The sequence below is a fragment of the Anomalospiza imberbis genome, chromosome 19, assembly GCF_031753505.1.
Source record: "Anomalospiza imberbis isolate Cuckoo-Finch-1a 21T00152 chromosome 19, ASM3175350v1, whole genome shotgun sequence".
Taxonomy (NCBI): Eukaryota; Metazoa; Chordata; class Aves; order Passeriformes; family Viduidae; genus Anomalospiza; species Anomalospiza imberbis.
This window is the reverse complement of record NC_089699.1, coordinates 9,532,443-9,551,996: the sequence shown is the minus strand read 5'-3', so window position 1 is coordinate 9,551,996 and position 19,554 is coordinate 9,532,443. Positions and strand designations below refer to the sequence as shown.

At 39.6% G+C, this 19,554-nt stretch overlaps 1 protein-coding gene across 1 annotated transcript in view; it reads left to right on the top strand.

Annotated features, from left to right (window-relative positions):
• The window catches only part of CA10 (carbonic anhydrase 10), a 178,585-nt gene extending 167,862 nt beyond the window's left edge, over positions 1–10,723 (top strand). The window contains exons 5-9 of the mRNA XM_068209647.1: positions 89–184; positions 1,743–1,815; positions 6,972–7,126; positions 9,342–9,516; positions 10,381–10,723. Of these exons, the coding sequence (XP_068065748.1) occupies positions 89–184; positions 1,743–1,815; positions 6,972–7,126; positions 9,342–9,516; positions 10,381–10,403 (522 nt within the window). The 3' untranslated portion in view covers positions 10,404–10,723. The remainder of the gene's footprint in view (positions 1–88; positions 185–1,742; positions 1,816–6,971; positions 7,127–9,341; positions 9,517–10,380) is intronic.
• Positions 10,724–19,554: the final 8,831 nt, after the last annotated feature.

Below are 19,554 nucleotides of genomic sequence, written 5' to 3'. Positions count from 1 at the left end.
GACCAAGCAGTGTGGGTAGTATTTGCAAACACTGCATGGGGTTATTTGCCACTGGTTAATTGTAATCCTTCCCTTCACCCTTTTTTAGGTTCAGCTGATCCACTATAACCATGAGCTGTACACAAATGTCACAGAAGCTGCAAAGAGTCCTAATGGGTTGGTGGTAGTTTCCATATTTATGAAAGTAAGTATTCTGTACTACAGATTCCTACTATATAGACAGTAAACTTTTCCCTGAACTGTAAATGTAGGTGTTAGACTCCTCAGTATGCTACAGCAATGCCCAGAGGCTCTGATCTGGAATCCAGAGACAGCTTCTTTCTGAACTGAGCACGTCATCTCTGCTCCAAAGCTTTTACAATATAAAGAAAATTAAAAGGGGTAAGGGAGGTGGGGAAAAAACCCCTTACATCATAAATATCACTCATAACACTTTAATGGCTATGGCAGAAGTCACTAGCTTTGCAGATTTAGTGTTTCTTCATGAAATGTTATTGATTCAAATCACTTCTAATAGGTTGAGGCCCTGGGAAAGAGGGCATATCATGCTGATGTGTCAAAGCCAGAAAAATCTGGTTTTTTCTGTGTTATTTTAAATATCTTAAAACTATGAAAACTGAAAGAACGTTAAAAGTAGAACTTCTAATATCTTGCATTTCACAGAACCACAAAGACATGTGAATATTTTGTCTATAATTTATAGTGATCTAACACTGAACTCCAGACTTCATGGTTTTCCCAAACCTCTTTAATTACATTGGAGAAACCTTTTCTCTCATTTTATAGAAAAAAAAAATTTCTTCCCTCCTAATATTGTTAATATTTTGTCATTATGTATCTCTGTTTCATCAGTCTAAAAAAGTGTGTATTTCTGAGTAATGCTGAAGTTCACCTCATCACACCTTAGGTATGGGATATGGATTAGTTCCCCTCAGTACTCTAATCCCATTTCATAAAGGTCCTAAAAAAGCATTAAGCTCCCATATAAAGTATGCATTTCACAGAGTATACTGAATAATTAGATATAAAAGGGCAATTTTCACACGGGTCTAATATTTAAGAAAGATATTTAGACTACTTTTTTTTTTTTAATCCAGAATGTATTGCATTATGACCCAACAATCTGACCTGCATTCATGAAAAAGGGAAAATTAAAGAGAAGACAGAGGAAATCTTGTCAATATTTAGAAGTACCTGCAGGGAGGTGTCAGAGGATGGACCAGACTCTGCTCAGGGCTGCTGGGCAGCAGGAAAGAGGCAACAAGGGGGCAAAATCTGACACATGGAAAGTTCCACCTGAACATGAGGTGTTACATATTACACATACATAAATCAGAGGAAGAGAGGTTTAATTTGCAATTAAAATAGCCTGCTACAAGGAAATTATATTTATCAATAAATAAAATAATAAAATACTAGTGAAAAACCTGCCTAATAAATCAACCACCTGCAAATTTCATCAAAGCTGTTGGAGAAGAAACCTGTGCTCACGCTTTTATTCAGGCATTAATTTCTGCTCGCCCTGTTCCTTGTGTTTTATTTATTTACCAACTTTCTATCAAGCTTCATTAGAAAAACAAGTAAGTGATTATTTCCTTCTTCCACAACAATGAAAAAAAGGCAGAACTCAGCTGGAGGAGTATCAGAGAGTAAGTGTCTGTGTGCACACATGGAAGAGCTGCAGTTGTGGCAAGGAAATGTCTGTGAGAAGATTTTGACATTGTGCATTTTCTCTTCTGTAGGTATCTGAATCATCAAATCCATTTCTAAATCGTATGCTTAACAGAGACACCATAACAAGAATAACGTATAAGAGTAAGTTTCTTTTCATTTCCTCTGGTAACAGCTGTGTTCTTTCAGTATCAAATAACACATTTAGTGATCCTGAAACAAAAAGCATCTCATTATGGGCAGAAATTCCAGGTTTGCATTGCCAGGAACTCTGCATGATACACTCAGGAATGTGAAAAAGCTCATTAGGTCATCCCTTTATCAAATGCATTTCGAACTTCAAAGTCTGTTTTATATCTGAAGGTGCAACAACAGATTAATAAAATTATATTTGACACATATTCACTGTATTCACACAGAATGCTCAGGACAACCTGTCTACTGTTAGCAGTAAAAGGGACATGTGGAGCAGCCTGGATTAGATTGGATCTGGTTATGTCAAGATGCTACACCATTTACTGGATTTAGCATTCAACAGTGTTTTCTTTTTGAAAGAAAAGTTACAACACTCCTATTCAACTACTGCTACATTTAACAGATATAGAAAGAGGTCATTAACATAGCTTGTATATTTGTTGTATTCACATTTGAAAAGCCTTTAACTGATGATCCTTAGTAATTCCATGTTCGTATATTGACCTTGTGGAAAACCAAAGCTTAAGATATTTTAGAGAAAATAATGAAAAATATATATAACAAATTAAACTTCTTCTCCTGAAAACCTCGTTTCCTTTGTCAAATATCCTAAGCTGCTATGAAATTTGTAAGTTCAACAATATCAGAATTTAACTTTCAGAAAGTACACAGCAAACAGATAACACAAATAGTCCCTTGTCCTCTCCTGCAGCGCACACGCCTTTCATGCCACTGAGGTTCCTCTGCTTTTACCTAAGAGTTAACAAATCTTGTTACATCTTTAGTCCAAATAAGAGGCTTGTATGATAATGAAACAGTTCTCTACAATACCTATGGAAAGGAAGGCAACAGAGGGCTCTCCTCAGAATGTTTTTTCCAGATTGTTCTGTCAGTATCAAATGTCATCTTCTCTGCATGGAAGAAGCAGATCAGTCCCATTTTTAAACTGCCTGTCCTGATTCCTTGCAAAAACACAGCAAGGCTGTTCTGCAAGAGCTTCCTGCCTACCAGTGCTGCTGCAGTATCCTGGAAACAGGGAATTATTGTTAAGGCTGTGTGTGCTTTTTCCAGCTCTTTCACCCACAAATTCCACAGTCCCAGCTTCTGACTGGGACCAGCCAGGAGCTCTCCCATGGGGCCCACCCTCCCAATACCAAAGATTTCCTTTGTATGCTGCATTTACAGTGGAAACTCCTCCTCTCTGGAGCTGTCAGCATCCCACAACCTCTCATTGCTTGTTTTGTCACAATTCCAATCACACCTAATGTGAGTATACGAAATGAAATTTCTCATGAAGGTGAACACATAAAACACAGGCTGCAAAAGCAGTGATTAACAGAATTGCTTTAATTTTTAACCACGGTTTTCACTAAGTTTATCCATTAAAATTAAACCACTGGTAGACACAATGCACATAATATTCCACAGGGCATTGGGTTACTTACTGTAGTAACAAGTATTGACTGCGAATTTTTAGTGTAAATTGGGAACATGAAAGTGTTATCGAAAGTAATTTTGCAGTTGTCTTGCATTATGGATTATAGCATCATTGCTGAAAACTAAATTTACCTCTTACACTGCAAGGATTTCTAGTGTGCCTTTAGTAGCAAGCTGGAGTTCTGCAGCTTCTGCTTCAGGGCTCCACTCCTGAAGTCAATACTTAGCACGGTGCTGACAAAATGCCCAGGCCCTATGTTCTCAAGAGGAGCGTGGAGGTAATGATAAAAGGAGCACTGGTTCAGAGTCAGGACGGTTCATAACATAAATAAAAGGGTTTTTTTTGTCTTTTTTTAAAGACCAGCAACAAAATTAAGTGCTATCTCTCCTGCTGCATGAAATTTCCACGTGCCAAGAGCATTAAAAGGGAAATTTCTACTCTTAGATATTAATGGCTACAGTGAAGTAAAGCGGACCCCAAGGAATTTTTAAGGAGATTTTAAATGGTTCTTTTGTTTTGTTATTGCAGCCCAAAGAATCTACTGTGAGCAAGCTGATACAAGGGGTTTTCAAGCAGGCTTTAGTCAGAAAGCTGTGTGGATATCTCAAAAGAAAACTGCTTTATTATTCCTCATTAAGTGTGCCATTTGAGGGGATAAGTTAGTTTTCTTTCAAAACAATTATGCTATATGAGCTTTCATCCAGTGTTTGATTAACATCAGGGAAAAAAATCAACTTTTTATAGTCCCAAAATTCCACATAAAAATTTGGTCTTTGTCTGGTAAGCACAGAAACTGAGGATCTCTACATTCCTTACCTTGTAAATCTAACCTAGATCCTCTTCTGGATTATCATGATATAAACTTTAAAATGAAATATACCTTCCTCCAATCAGTAAACACTGTATTCCCTATAAAAAGCATTATAATAAAGAGAACATACACAGATTTTCCTGTGAAAGCCAGCCCCACGCATCTATTACAATCCTAGGGATAAAAGGATTTCCATCATTTGCTAGGTAAATTGTCCGAGTCAAGGCCTTTATGTAAACGAATGTGAAATCTAATGAGATCTAATTTGTAGAGAGAAAAATTCCTGGGTTTGGAAATCACCATAAGGCATCAGCAGATCAAGAGAAACACATTGTGGGCTACAGGTAGGAATGATGCAGAGGATCCAGGAAAGGCTGGATGGGTTTATGAAAGGGAGCTTGTTAGTGGCAAGAGATCATACAGGGTGATTTTGAGCATTTTTAATGTATTTGCAGTAAATATAAGCAAGACTTTGAAGTGCTGCAGTCTGGTATTAATATCAACCCACCAGGTCTGCTTCACCTCCAGAACAAGAAACCCTTACCAAGATGTGGGGAAAGGACAGACCTGTTCATGGGAAAAATGTTGGTAACCAAATTCTTACTGTGTAGTCTTCTCTCGTGGAATCATCTGACTTCCCATGGGAATACAGCTCATATATAGGCATTAATAAGTACTGTGTTTTCTTGGACAAACCCTTATTTCATTCACCCCTATCTTTGACTTTTCCTGAAGTGATATTTTCCTCCAGTTTTTCATATCAATATCCCTCATCTATATGAATCTTCAGTTAGTTTTCCATCTCCTAGTAAAAATTTCAGGGCAAATTCTACCTGGTTGAAATAATTTTAGCCCAGCTGAAGCCAGTATGGCTGTGAGAAAGCAGATTTGGTCCTTAGGGATCTCTTCTGCCTGACTCTGTGCCACTTGGTGTTAAAACACACCACTCTCCATGGCTCATAAATAATGAACAGGATGTTCATGTGGGAAAGAGAAAAGTGTGTGATGACTCATCAAAAAAGGCACTGGCATGAAAAAAGTCCATCAGTTCTCTTCTGATGCAATTCTAGCAAAATAATCAGTGCACAGCAAATAATGATTTAATGACCAGGACACAGGTGTATACAGCCGTCTCTACTTGTTCAAATATAACTGCATTTTGACTGTGTTTGCATCCTCTGGAAGATTTGGGTTTAGGAAGAGGCTGTCATGGACCATGGGCCAGTGAAACCTGGGCATTTTAAAACAGGGGACAGTCAGCCACCTCCCAGGCACTAATGGCACTTCCCCTTCTGCCTGAGAATCCAGCCAGCCATCCAGCACTGCAATCACCCAGCTCAAGCTGCAAGGACAGGGCAGAGGGCTCTTTTTCTAACAAACATGAGAGGACCTGCCAAGACTTTGTTTTGTAAATCAACAAACACATTTAAAATATTAAATAACAGTAAGGCCCTGGTCAATGAGGCAGAAACATTACACTCTCACTGTGGCATTTTAACTGATGCTGTAGCTGTCAATATTGTTGCCCCAAAACCCTGTACCATGTTGACTCTGCTGTGTTAAAATAAAAAAACAAGTTCACATTTTCTCTGCCTGTGTTCTTTGATTTTCTCTTCCCCAAGACAATAGTCTGCAGTCCTTATTTTTCCATTAGATTGTACAAGACAAGTCTTTTGCTCATCTAAATTATGTCCTTCAGCTACAACATGTTAAATTCAAGTTAAATTACGCCTTTCTTTTTTAGCTCCTATACACTTCCTTGATCATTTGGATTTCTCTACAAATCAAGGTCAGCTCTTGTGGAGCACTGGAAGAGGGAACACACCTCAGTGTGTGCTTTTCCTTGCCTGCATTTTTATGTTCCCTCTGCAAATGAACCAGTTGGAGACACCACACACAAGTGAAAGGGTTCAAAGAGATCTCACAGTGTTACAAATCAAAACCACCCCAGCTTCCTCTGAGATACACACAAGTAGCAGTGTATCAGTAATAAAATATGTTTATCCCTGAGTGGATGAACTCCTGCAGCCTAAGATTTGGCAGGAAAATCTGAGTTTTAGCTTTGACAGCACTGCCAAAAGTACTGCCAGCATTACCCAAGAGAAATACTGCAGATAGTGCAGAAAACACCGAGGAACTCTGATGAAGTTTGAAAGATATATATCATTATATTTAGGTACATACCCACAGAATAAATTCTGTTGCAGAGGAATACACTTCATTAATTCCCAGGGAGCCTTACAATAAAGGCAGGAATCCTGGGACTGCTTCCCAGCAAGCCTTCCTCCTAGAGTTTAGCTTTCTAAACTCTAGAAAGCTAAGAGGAAGCTGGCACTGCACCCACACCACTGTGCACATGAAAGGCCAGGAGGCTTCATGGAGCAGCTTTATTATCATGCATTAACTGCAACTTCCTCTTGTGCCAGAAGGGCAATTAAGTTTTAACTCTCTTGGCCTTCCAGAGGCTTTGTCAAGCAAAGATTGTTAATGACCCCAAAAGTTGGAAAGTCAGCATTCTCCAAAGGCTTCTGCCTAAATGTGATTCAGAGTTGCCCTGTGAGTGCCTGTGCTCAGCTCCCAGTGTGTGAACGGGAATCTCAGTGCAGATACACCCAGCAGGATCAGGGATATTACTTGTGTTACTTGTTCTTGTCTAAACTGCTGGAGCATCCAGAAATGTGCATCTGTTAGACTTCGTTCTTCGGTAGAACTGAACATCATGTCATCATGTTCTGGAATTAGGAGACATGAAAAAGGTGGTGGCGCTTGTTTGTTTTGTTTTGTTTGGCGTTTTCTTGTTGTTTGTTTTGTGATGCTGCTGTTCTACCTGAGTTGTTTTCCTCCTTTGTTCTCCAGATGATGCATACTTACTACAGGGGCTTAATATTGAGGAACTTTATCCAGAGACATCTAGTTTCATTACGTATGATGGGTCAATGACAATTCCACCCTGCTATGAAACAGCAAGCTGGATAATAATGAACAAACCTGTCTACATAACAAGGATGCAGGTAAAGCAATTTACAAATTACTCAATCTAGGATAGGTACAAAGTATTATTTTAAACATAGTATTTATAGCTTTACATTAGATTCAACTCTTGTGCTGTAGGGATCTCTGCATGCAATTTATACAGTTTGCAAAAGCATTGAAGAGGTTTTTTGTCAAAATAAAAATACTAACTGTTAAGAGCTCCATCAGTATCTACACATATAAACTTTAGGGGGCCCAGTTTTCAGTGAGGATTTGAACCAGATGGTTTTCACAGTCTCTCCACAACTGCATCATTCTGTGATGCTGTGAACAGTTACTTGGAGACTCTAAAACAAGTACATCAGTGTTGTACAAACATAGCTGAGGTTATTAGGGGTAACAGAGGCCATTCCTAGGTCTGAATAAACACATGTCAATAGCACATTAATGTGACAGAGATACAGTATCTGGAGCCTTCTGGAAATAAAATCAGCCAATGCTTTCTGGTATAGAATAAAATTACAGGATACACACCACACATACCTTCGGAAAAATCAGATTGATGTATTGAAGCAAGAGAAATTATGTAAGAGAAAACACACCTTCACATCCAAAAGGAAGCTGTTCAGGAAACACACCAGTGGAAAAATCTCAAAAACTAAATTTCTGTACAACTTGCTTACAGTCCAAAGCCTGGCATCAGAAAACAGCAAATTTAACATCAGTTGGCCTCTTCTCCAGAGTTTCCATCAGTGAGTTGCCTACAGAGCTGTGAGCTGAACTAAAACCTCCTCTCTTGTATACTGGGACACCTAGGAATACTTGAACCACCATCTGCCTGCCCCAAGCAGGCAGCAGAAGAAATATGGCCTGAGAAATGAAGAACAAGAAAACAACCCTAAATATCACTTTGGAATTTAAAATCACATTAACATTGTAAATAAGATTACTTTTAAAAGCCTGAGATGTTTTATTTTTGTGATATTCCTTCTGTCCAGTTTAGTCTGGAGGCAGTGAAAGCACTTTGTTTTTTTTCTGAAAGGGTGATCTGGGAGAGGCAAAAACACTCACTATTGTGAACTTCTCAAACACAGGACCTGAATATTTTCCTACAAGCAACATTCTTAGGTCCAACATTAATGTGCAAAATAAGGATTAGAATATTTCTAGTCTGTGCTGATACCTATGGGTTATAAGCTCATGATACTTGCTGCTTGTCATGCTTTAATGGTTAATCACATCCTCCATTAACACTTAGTTATATCCTCCATTATTAATGCTGAAAATTGATTTTGTGGAATACTTGCTAATTATATTGTGTACTCATACTGAAAAAGCAATGCCCAGCTCAAGTTTTCCCTAGAAGCTGTTAAAGACTTCCAGTACATAAAACCCAGCTACTGGATTTCCCCATTAAAGGCCATAAACAAACCTCTTAAATTGTACACTGATGTGGAAAATATTTTGTTTTTAGATCTTTAAGCCAAAATGTTGAGGGTTTCTGGTTTATAACTTGAAACTTTCTTGTCCCCTCTCTGATTTTGGTTGACTTGACTCAATTAAGAGTTGCATAGTCACCGTAACAGCCATTTCTGCCAGCCAGCACTGGATGCAGAGGATGATTCAGTATTTCCCTCTGTGCTGTGAAACCAGCTCAGAAGAAGGCTGAAGTCTGCTGTAGAAACACTCACAGTCACAGCATTGACAGTATCATGACAGACCTGTCAGCAAAAAGAGGCTCTCACTTTTTAACATCATTAATTTCACAACTTCAGCAGCATCACTGTCAGTTTTCCTTCCCATCCAGCCTGCCCCTACCTGGTTCTTGAATAACACCAGCCAAAACTGTGGCTTCTCAACTGAAAGCTACACTGATAGCTACAAAATTGAGGAAATTAGCTCTTGTCATTCATCAAGTTCATTTGCTCTGTACCAGCTGCTGTCATCCAGCACTGTGGATTCCATTACTTTCCGGCTCACCCAAGGACACCTCAATACTATTTTCATTCACTCCCCACAAAACTGGTTACTCTCATTTAAAATGGGGCTCAGAAACAGAGGAACACACAAGGAATGGTTTTAAGTTAACTCTGACTACAAATTGTCAGTTAACTTAAATTCTGTTTTACTGAAATTCTGTTTCACTGAAATTCTGCTTTACTTCCATTTATTAACTAATCTATTTAATAGTGTTGCATGTTGTTTACTTACAGGAAAGACCAGTACTAAAACCCCCTTGTTTTGTCTTTATAGATGCATTCTTTGCGACTGCTAAGCCAGAATCAGCCATCACAGATATTTCTGAGCATGAGCGACAATTTCAGACCAGTCCAGCCTCTCAACAATCGATGTATCCGAACCAATATCAACTTTAGTTTACAGGGAAAAGATTGTCCAAACAATAGAGCACAGAAACTACAGTATAGAGGTACATTCCACCTCCAGAATAACCCTTTCTATGCTTTCACTGAGCTCCTTTCTTTGAGAAATCCAAGGGCATAACAAGGCACACAAATAAAAACACATAAGACTCCAGATCTGGAGGAATAACTGTGTCAGTCAAATGCCACACATTTGAAATAGATGAGTAAATGTGCAGGAAAAGCATGACAAAAAAACAGCCTGGGACATCGAATATGTTTTTTAAAAGTAAATAGGACAGGCCCTTGGTTTTCTAGCCTCATTTTAAAGCCTTCTCACCTTACAAAGTGCGTTTTGCTCTGGTTTGTTCACCCACAAAGGGGGATGAGCTAGTCTTGATGACAACTGATCTCAAACAAAATTAGTAATTGATAAGACTTAATTTCACTTTGAAGGTGCACCACCATAACAAACACCTAAATTGCTAAGTGTTATGTCAAGCTGTGGATATCAACAATGAAGCAGCTCAGTCACCTGCAGCTAGAGTCTTACACTGCTACAGCTATGGCTCACAACTGAGATTTAATGTGCCTCATGCATCTTTGAGCCCAGGCCCACAACTGTGTTGCCTGAAATAATGATGTTAAAGTGCTCTCACAGCAGTAATATCATTATGAAGGAGTAGCACTAAAGGAAAAGAAAGGACATTTTCAGCAGCAAGACAGATGACTGTGTTGCAATACTTCAAATAAACAGTCATTCAGACTTAATTCTTTTCTAGAAAAAGGAGGAAACTGAACCTCCTGGTTTTTTAAAGACATTTTGTCTAAGTGCCTAATACAGTATTAAATCAAGTTGATTGACAGTGTTAAACCAGTTTCATATTTGGCATTTATTGAAGCATAATTGCTTTTGTTTGTTTCTCTTCCAGTAAATGAATGGCTTCTCAAATGAGACAGAGCAGGCAGAACCCAAATCCTCAGTGGAATGCTCCTTCTGGGAATTGACATCATCTACAATGCACCCAACCTCCCTCTCTGGGCTCACGTGCACCCTGTGCTGTGGGAAAAGAGCTACCACGCTGGAAAACTCCTCAAAATTGATTCATGTGATTGGTGGCCATTTAAAAACAAAACAAAACAAAAGTATTACAGTAAATGTGATTACAATTTTCCTGAACTAATTTGGAGTCACAAGGAAAGACTTTTCAGCCTTTGTACATATGAAATTCTTCCTCTTCTCCCCCTCTCTCCCTCAACTGAAAAAAGGAAAAAGGTGGCTCAGTACAGCATCAAAGTGGAGTTGTGTTCTGTGTGCCAAGTAATCCTTGGAAAGCTCTCATTATTTCACTATCATTAATGGATACTGACAAGACAGAACAAGACTACTGTAATGGAAACATTTCTAGGTATGATCTTTCTGTTAATTTAATTTAAAAAGGGACAGACTTTGAGAGATAAGTATTGTAAATATATCACTGCAGAATATAAAGGAAATTGAAATATTTCCCTCTGTCACATATCTGTAGTAGGATTTGGCAAAATCAGAATATATCCATTTTCTGTTTCTTGTTTTACAACAGATCATACGTTGTGTTGGTTACTATTAACAACTCAATAAATGTGTTTAACAAATTAATTTAGTTAAGTTGCTTTGATTTCTTTTTTTCCTTTCTGAAACAACAAGCCTCTACTACTTGTGGATGTATTATTTGTGTTTTTCTTTTTTTTTTTCCTTTTTTTTTTGTTCTTTCTTTTTTTACTTAATTTCTTTGTTGGCAGCCCATTCAAGTGAGTTAATGATAATTGGGAATGCACTTAAGGTGGTATAACTTTGACTCCACTTTATAGTCCATCATTAACAGGAACTGGGCTCAGAAGCAGAAAGCAGATGAAACATATCTCAGTTTAAAATTGTCATTTTCCTTGCTGAAGCCATTATTGGGACAAACATTCAATCCTGTAAATTGGTGGTGAAAGGGATATTTTTTTCTTTACAGATAAAGCAGGAGCTGGCCAAGTAAAAGCAAATGCCTTTTTTCTTATTTATAATGGTCATTCACTGTGTTTGGTTACTGTCGAGAACTCAATAAATGTGTTTAACAAGTTCACACAGCACATGTTTGACCTTCTTGAATACTGAGGGATTTTTCAGGTTGGTTTTTTTTGCCCTCTGGAGAGGGGTCAAGCCTCATGATCTCCCTAATGCTCACGTTGAACCACATTTAAGTTCACAGAAAGCAAGATGAAGCCAAAAAATGCTGTGGCACCAAGGAATTGTTCACACCAAATGTAAGAACAGGCACTACAAGAAGTGTGAGGGAAGAGCCAGGGAGCTTTAATGTGACAGAAGTGTTATTTTATCTGTGCCTGAAGAGACCAGTGCAAGGAGCACTGGACAGGAAGGTTGAGAGTCTGTGGTTTGGAAAGACTGCAGCTTCTAAAGTGAGAAGAGGCCAGGACTGGCCTTCAGGGGACCCTCAGGATGGAGATGGGAAACTGTGAGGAACCCAAAACTGTCAACAGTTCAATTGCTCAGTGCAAGGTGCAGGGAAGGCTCGGGTGAGATGGGCTGACACAAGGGTGCCCTGTCTGCACTGGGTCTTGGACTGGTGACCCCGGCCAAGGATCCTCTCAGCACATGTGTAAGTTACTTGATCATCCAGGTGTTTAATCTCCAGGATCCTGTTTGCATATCCATAAAATATGTGATTCTCAAGTTACGTCATTTGAAGCATTTCAAATGGCATCCAACACCATACAGTGACAGAAAAATCCACAACACAACCACAGAAATGTCACACAGCAAGTATTACACTGCACATTAATACTGTAATTGAAAAAAGCAAAATTTCCACCTCAAAGTTTACCTAGCTAATAAAAACTGAAAAACAATGGAAGTCACATGCCTTCAATATTTTTGAGTCAACTTATAAACTTGTTTCTCCTACTTGTTTGGTGTCTTTTAAGCTTCACTTAGGGTGCAGAATAAAGTTACTGAGAGCATAAAATCCACAATGCATCAATCTATATTTTTGGACAAATATCCAGCAGCTGTTGGTCCAAGTTTTTCTGTAACAGAAGGAAGATAAGCCAGGAGCCGGCAGAGAGGCCCCGGGACTCCTCATCCCGGCTCCGGACCCCGAGAGAAGCCAAGCAGAGCTCTCAAATCCACCAGCTTTCCTCGCAGCGAGGTTTTAATATCTAACATTATTATTTTTTTTTCCCATGCCTGCATGCACTCTGTGTGTTAAATAAACAAGTTGTTTTCTTTTTTCCACTTTCCTCCAAGAAATTCCTTTTGTATCGCTGGTGGGGGAGGAAGTACCTGATCTTGGCTTCTTTAGAGGAGACATTCCTTTCAGGACTTGTCCCAGACTGACACACAAAGCTGAAAGTTTTACAGCTTTCATGCGGTGAACCTTCCCCAAAAGTCAGGAACTAAAAGGAAAACTGTAAATGCCCAATGTATTTTATTGCAAATATCAGATTTGCAGAAAAAGCAGATGTTTTGCACATTTTACTTTACATCTCAAAGCTTTACAACAACTGCACCTCAAAAAACCCCAGATATTTGGTTCCTAAACACAAAACACTAGGTTTTTCAGGGAGATAAGCTATAACTGCTCCATGTTTGGATTTTTTTATTAGATTTTATTCCCCAGATGTAGTGGCTGACAAAGCCTGGAGAGTTTACTGTACAAGATGCTGATTTACTGGCAAATGGCTCAGCACAGTTCTTAACAACACACTAAAATTATTCAAGGAGCCTCTCTGTATGGCAAAGAACAAGCACCATTTATAATATGAAATGTAATGCAGGCAAACATTTTCTATTTCCTACAGTGTCAGGCTTTATTCTAATAACTAAAGATGTGTCAAACACATACCCAGAACAGAAAATGAAAAACAGGATAATAAATCTTCTAAGGACAGGAAAATAATGCTTAGGTTTTGAATGGGGGGGGGGGGGAAGTTTGGAAGTATTAGCAAAACAGCAAAAATATTGACACAGTTTATGATTTTAGGCAGATGCTCCCACTCCATTAGGGTAGAAAGAGCTGGAGCCAAAAGTAAATCCAAGGGGAGCAAAGTTACAGCAGAAAATAGTGTAGTTGCCCCAGAAGGAAGGTCAAGGCTATGAAATTCACACTTGGGTGCATATTCCCAGCATAAGGAGACAGCCAACACCTCACACCCCACTTTCTGAAGCATTCAGGTATTTGCACCCATGGCACATGTCCAAATGCACCAGGACCATGTTTGGACTTGGTCAAGGGAAGGTGATGCCAAGTCAGGGTCAGAATGTCCTTCCCAATTGCTCAAGGGCCATTTTGGATCTGCCTCCTCAAGGATTTTGTGAACCCATCTCAAGGATTCTGTGAACCTTCCTCAAGAATTCTGCAAAGAAATCACCATAAATGCCTCATGCTTGCTTCACTTGCTGTCCTGCTGTGCCACCTAAGCTTTATGAGATTCCCTGGAAGTTTATCCCTGCAAAGCTGCCCTGGAGGACTCCTGGATAAGTGCAAGATTTAATGTGGTGGATGAGAAAACAATTGTAAACCCCACATGATAAAGAGATGGGAATATTTCAACATTATGAGGAAATATCATATTAACATTCAAATATGCTATTAAAATCGTATGAAGGAATGTTAAGACAAAACAGAAAGTCATAAGCACAATGGCAGAAAACAGAATTTGGGAGAATCACAAGGGGAAAAGATCAATCTTTTCCCTCTGCCCTGAATTTTCTCCTTAATGTTGCAGCAATATGGCAGCAAGCTGATTTCAGCTTGCTGCCTCCTTTCAGACATAATTTAAATTTGGCAGCACTAGGAGTAATAATGGCATTTTCAGACATCCATGCCAAAGTTGCACAGTACCAGAGGCCTCTCTCATTAAACATTTATTTATTTATATGTGTGTTCCTCGAGCTGCAGAAAAGATACAAAAATTGAACTCCATTGACAAACATTTCACCCAACTGCTCCCCATGTTCCTCCCACACAGATGGGAAGCTTAGACACTTAAATCATTGAGACTCTTCCCTCCTGCAAGCAGTGGCCTCTCCTGGAAGCATGTGAACTATCAAAGGCAAGCATCACCTCTTGAGATGTTAAATCATGTAGCCCAAGCTACAGACCAACAGGAGTTTGGCTTTTAAAAGTCTTGATGAATCCCTGCATAATTCCAAATACAAAGGAGGAAGAATTGTGGAATAATTCCAGGTTTCAGCTTTCAGAAATTGACTCTTTCCACTCCTTATATATTGCTTGTCTTACAGAGAGAACTTCTTCGTAGGGGACTGTCTTGGTTTAGGGTAATTTTTGGAGAAAAACTTGTAAAGGGGTTTCCTTTAGAAAAAAAACATTAAGTGGCCCCTCTCCTAACTGGTTGGGGAAAAAGATCTCCTTGGAGAAAAGTGGAAAAAACTGTTTATTTAACAGGAAAAGTATTTACCAGAACAAAAAATGAACAATATTAAACAATAAAATGTCTTGCTGTTGTAAAAGAGGTGACAAACCAGAAAAGTTCTCTTTGTGGGCTGTAGCTCGGCTCACTCAGTCTTTTATCATTTCCTTTGGTGCTGGAAATGTCACGTCCTAGGCCAGACCCAGTGGGCCACAGGTGTGAGCTTCTGGTGCTCTTCTGGGTGTTTAGTCCAGAGCAGGTTTAAACAGGTCTAAAGAAAAAAGAAAGCCTACAGTCCAGGGAATTTCTCTGCCTCAGCTAGCTAAAAATTAACTAAAAGCAAAGGAGAGCTCTGTTCCATTGTCTCTCTTTCTGCAGACAGCACAGTCTAGGAGTAGGATGTGGAGGAGTAAGTGTAGTTTCTGATAAGAAATTCCACACTTCTCTTCTCCCCCCTTCGCTCTTGGAACAAGTCTTAAAGGTGTAAAACTTATTACCTAGTATCAACAGAACAGAGGATTGGGGATACAAGCATTTTATAGCCAGCTGAGGACAGGGTCAGACTTTCCTGTCAGCATGGAATATGTCAGAGGACATGGTTGTTATCCCAGGTAAAGTTTCTGTGGGGAGTCTAAACGATCTCAACTGAAATATCACAGCTCTGCCATTTGGAAGGCTGATACAGCAAATGAAATAAAACAAAAAAACAGACAAATGAACAAAAATACTTAAGCAGGTGAAATTCACCTAGTATTCTAATAAACAGCTTATTTCTATTAAAGACCTATCATTCAATGCTGTCCTTTTTCACCACAATGCACAAGGATTTCAGTGCCATGAGGGGCTTCACTGAGGACGCACAGCCCTAGTGCTGGATTTCATCTCAGAATGCACCCACTACCTTCCTCCCTATGTCATTCTGTCAGGTCAGGCAGATCTTTAGTTTAACTACTGGTGTGTCTTTCAGATTGTCCTATTCACAGACACTTCCTATGCACAGCAAAAGAATTCCCAGCAGGGAAGAGGTGTATTTTGCCACCAGCCATTTAGAGCACCATTCTCTCAGCCTGTAAGTAGCAATTAGTCCTATTCAAAAAAAAAAAAAAGAAAGAAATTCTAAACTAGACAAATGAGGTTGGCTCATAAAACAGTTACAGCATTGTCTGGGTTCCTATGCACATGCAAACAGCAAAAGGACAAACTGCCAGCTCTGTTCTCAAAGCAGGGATTGATAACATTGTATGGGAAGCCATTAGCCCCCTGTGCCAGTGTCAGTCAGGGTGGCTGTGCTTCTGTGTGAGCTACACTTCACTGGAGGGTCATCTGCACAGCCCAGAGCCTAGGGCTTCCAGCCTGGAGAGAGTCCCCAGCAGGCTGAGTGCCAGCCCCCAGACACACATCCATCTGCTGCTGGGATTCACCACCTTCCCACCCCGCACATCAAGGGAAGCAGCAGTGACTACACCGACTGCTGCTGTTGGGGCAGAGTGCCAGAACACATGGAAAGCCTTGTGCTGCCCTGCCTCTGAGTTTGTTTTCATCGCAGGAATTTCAGTAGCAGCCAGAGCAGAGAGCAAAAATGCAGAAGATGATTATGCCTGGTGTGTCCTGCTGCCCCAATCAAACAGGGATTAGGGACAAGCCAACCAGCCTGGCCTCCCCTACCATTGTCACAGTGTCAAACACACGTAATAATTGTGGTTTCCAACATATAAGTGTTTCTACTGAAGTACAGACTCCAGCATTCCATTTTCATGGATCATTGTTATTGCAAGCAACAATGAAAACAAGAAACTTGGGGCCAGGTTCAAGTTTAGAGAAACTGCAATTAGCAATAACTAAAGTGTGTGTGCTTTACTTACAATGCCTTGATGCTGCACTGTGATTTGGAAAGGACTGTGATCTTAATATCCACATGAAATGGATGAGAAAGTAAGTATCTCAAAGCAGGAATGAGGTTGGATAGTTAGACTGTAACAGCCTGCTTCTTTGTGATGTTTGTTTGCATGGTCACTCTGAATTTTTTTTATGTTTTATTACGTCTTTGATGTTAGTGCCTGAGAATAATAGTATCAAATTATTTTTCCTTTATTTGTTCTTTATTTGCATTTTTATGACAAATTTTCACAAATTAATGGGAAATTTGCTTGTTTGGGACACTTAGGAGAAGAACAGGTCCTACACAAATGATATTAAGGTTCCTTACATAGAGGATTCTTCAAAGTTACACTGCCGAGCAAGAAGGGAACAAATTTGAGATAACCTTCATGCTTTCAGACAAAAACACTGAAAGAGATAAACACAAAAAAAGAAACTTCTCCAAACTTTACTGCCTTAAAAATATTTTTTCTTTTAACAGAATTTACCTGTAGTGGATTTACAAAACAGAGCACAGGAATAACATTCTGTGCAATGTGGCAGCCAAAGAGAGCAACAGGCACAACTTTCCCAGGCATTGTCCTGGGGAAGACTGTGAGAAGATCAGAGAAAAGAATGATAAACAATTTTTATCTTCACTTGCTACTCCTATTGCTGTGAACATGTGGAATGCGTTATGGAGATTTGTTTACCAGAGGGTGATTTCTTAATTGGCCAGTGGTGATGGTATTTGGAATCAAGGACCAAGTAGAAAAAACTGTATCAGACTGTCTGTGAGGGCAATGGGTTTCTTAATAAGTATAGTATAATAAAGTGATTGATCAGCCTTCTGGAATCATGGAGTCAATGGCAATTATTACCCAACGGGTACCCATGTGACGACAGTACAAGCAGCACCATAAATACCGTGAAATGACTAACAAGAGACACACAGCAATGCAATCTGGTTGTTTTTATAGTGCAGGATTTGTCACGGTGAATCAGGAAGTGTTGTGAAAAGGTAGTAAAGTCTAGTGAGTGATTGTGACAGGCTGAAGCCTGGCAAGGTAAGCAAAGCCCTTTGTGTCTCAGGGGTGGACTTTTTATCATGATGGGTGGAAGAGAGAAAGAAAAAAATAATCAGATGACACTGACTTAAAGATGTTTCTCTTAATGAAAGTTTTCATGTCAACAATCATTACAATGCTAATGTCAACACTTTTTTGGAAGTAGTACCCTTATATGATTCATTAGGGATCTCATAAGCATCCCACAACATATGGTGTCTCAAATCCAATTACTTTTCTATTCATACCATGACCCTGAATAGGTTATAAAACAAGAAAGAACACCAAGAAAAAGCTCACATCGCTTATTTGATGGCTCAGTGGCATAGTACTGAAATTCAGAATTATGTCTTCTGTTTGTTCTGCTTCCCAGTCTTGTATCCAATCTAAAAAAAGTGATGGAAGCTTGTTTTAGAAAAACAAGTAGTGGCATAATCTACTTTCTGAGACTGTTTGCACATTGAAAGCACTGTGTACACAGAAAAGGACATTTTGAAATACTTCAAGCAGCCTTTGCCTGGGTTTCAAGTATCTGTAATTCTGAGGGCTAACATTGGAGTTCTCTGTATCCTGCATGGCCTGGAGCTGAAAGCCATCTCTCTGCTGTGATAACCTCCCAACCCAGATGTACAAGAGCCTCTCACCAACCAGCATTTCCTCACTGCATCTGCTGCCTTGGGTTGTTGCATCTCAGGTCAGTGAGGGAGACGTAGAAACTGGGATGCCTCGGGAGAATACTCACTTTTGAGACAGGGCAACACAGTGAGACACTCTCCCACAGTTCCTTGTTTCTTTATGTTAATGGTCCCAGTTAAATCACCCCTGTTCTCCTCCCCAGTTCTAGAATGTTCCCCGTTCCCACTTTCCCTATTGGTTTCCATTCCCTGCAACTCCTCCCCTGTATCCCTGTCGGTTGTTTCCCTCTGACCCCGCCTTTGCACCACCCCTAATCCCTCTCTCCATTGGCCCTCAGACCCGATGCTTCACCTCCCTCATCCCATATAAAACCCTGGACCCTCCTTTGTTCTTGGTCCTTGTGTCCCTGAACCCCTTTGGTGTGCTAGTTAATAAACTGCCACTGGAACCTCATACGAAGAGCCCCTTCTGCCTCTTCATTCCCTCGACCTGCATTTTCCATGAGTGTCTGGTGCTCGTCCTGAGCTATCTGCCTTTCCCTAAGGGAGACGCTCCTGGGAAGGCACTGACCTTCGCAGCTTCTGCCGTGTCACTGCATTGGGTCATCTCTGGACATCAGTCATTCCAGCCCAATCCATGGGGAAAAAAAAAAAACAAAACAGAAATCTTAGAAGTGTTCCTAAATGATGATTTAGGCCCTTTGCCAGGGTAGCTGAAGAAATAAACTTTTTCATCTAAATTTTACCTTTTGAAAGCACCAGTTTTACACAAAGATTATTTGGCAACATTTTTGTCCGATAGTTTTTCTTCTGCAACCATCTTCCTCTACCTGATTTTAAGAAAAGCCCCCTAGGATGTTTTGTGTATGTGAAGATCTAAAAATCAAATACATTCTATCTCAAGCATGTTATGCCTCCAGAAAATAAGTTCTTTATATTTATAAATTATATCTTACTGGAATTTCTCCTCTTGCTACAATAATAGCTACAATTATTTGTGCTGCTACACAAATAATACTGGTTATAGAAAACTTGCAATTACTTGCCATGTTTTTTGCAAGTTCTTCCTAAATCAGATTATATTGTTACAATATAAACACTCATGCCTTTAATGGTACAATTAAATCTA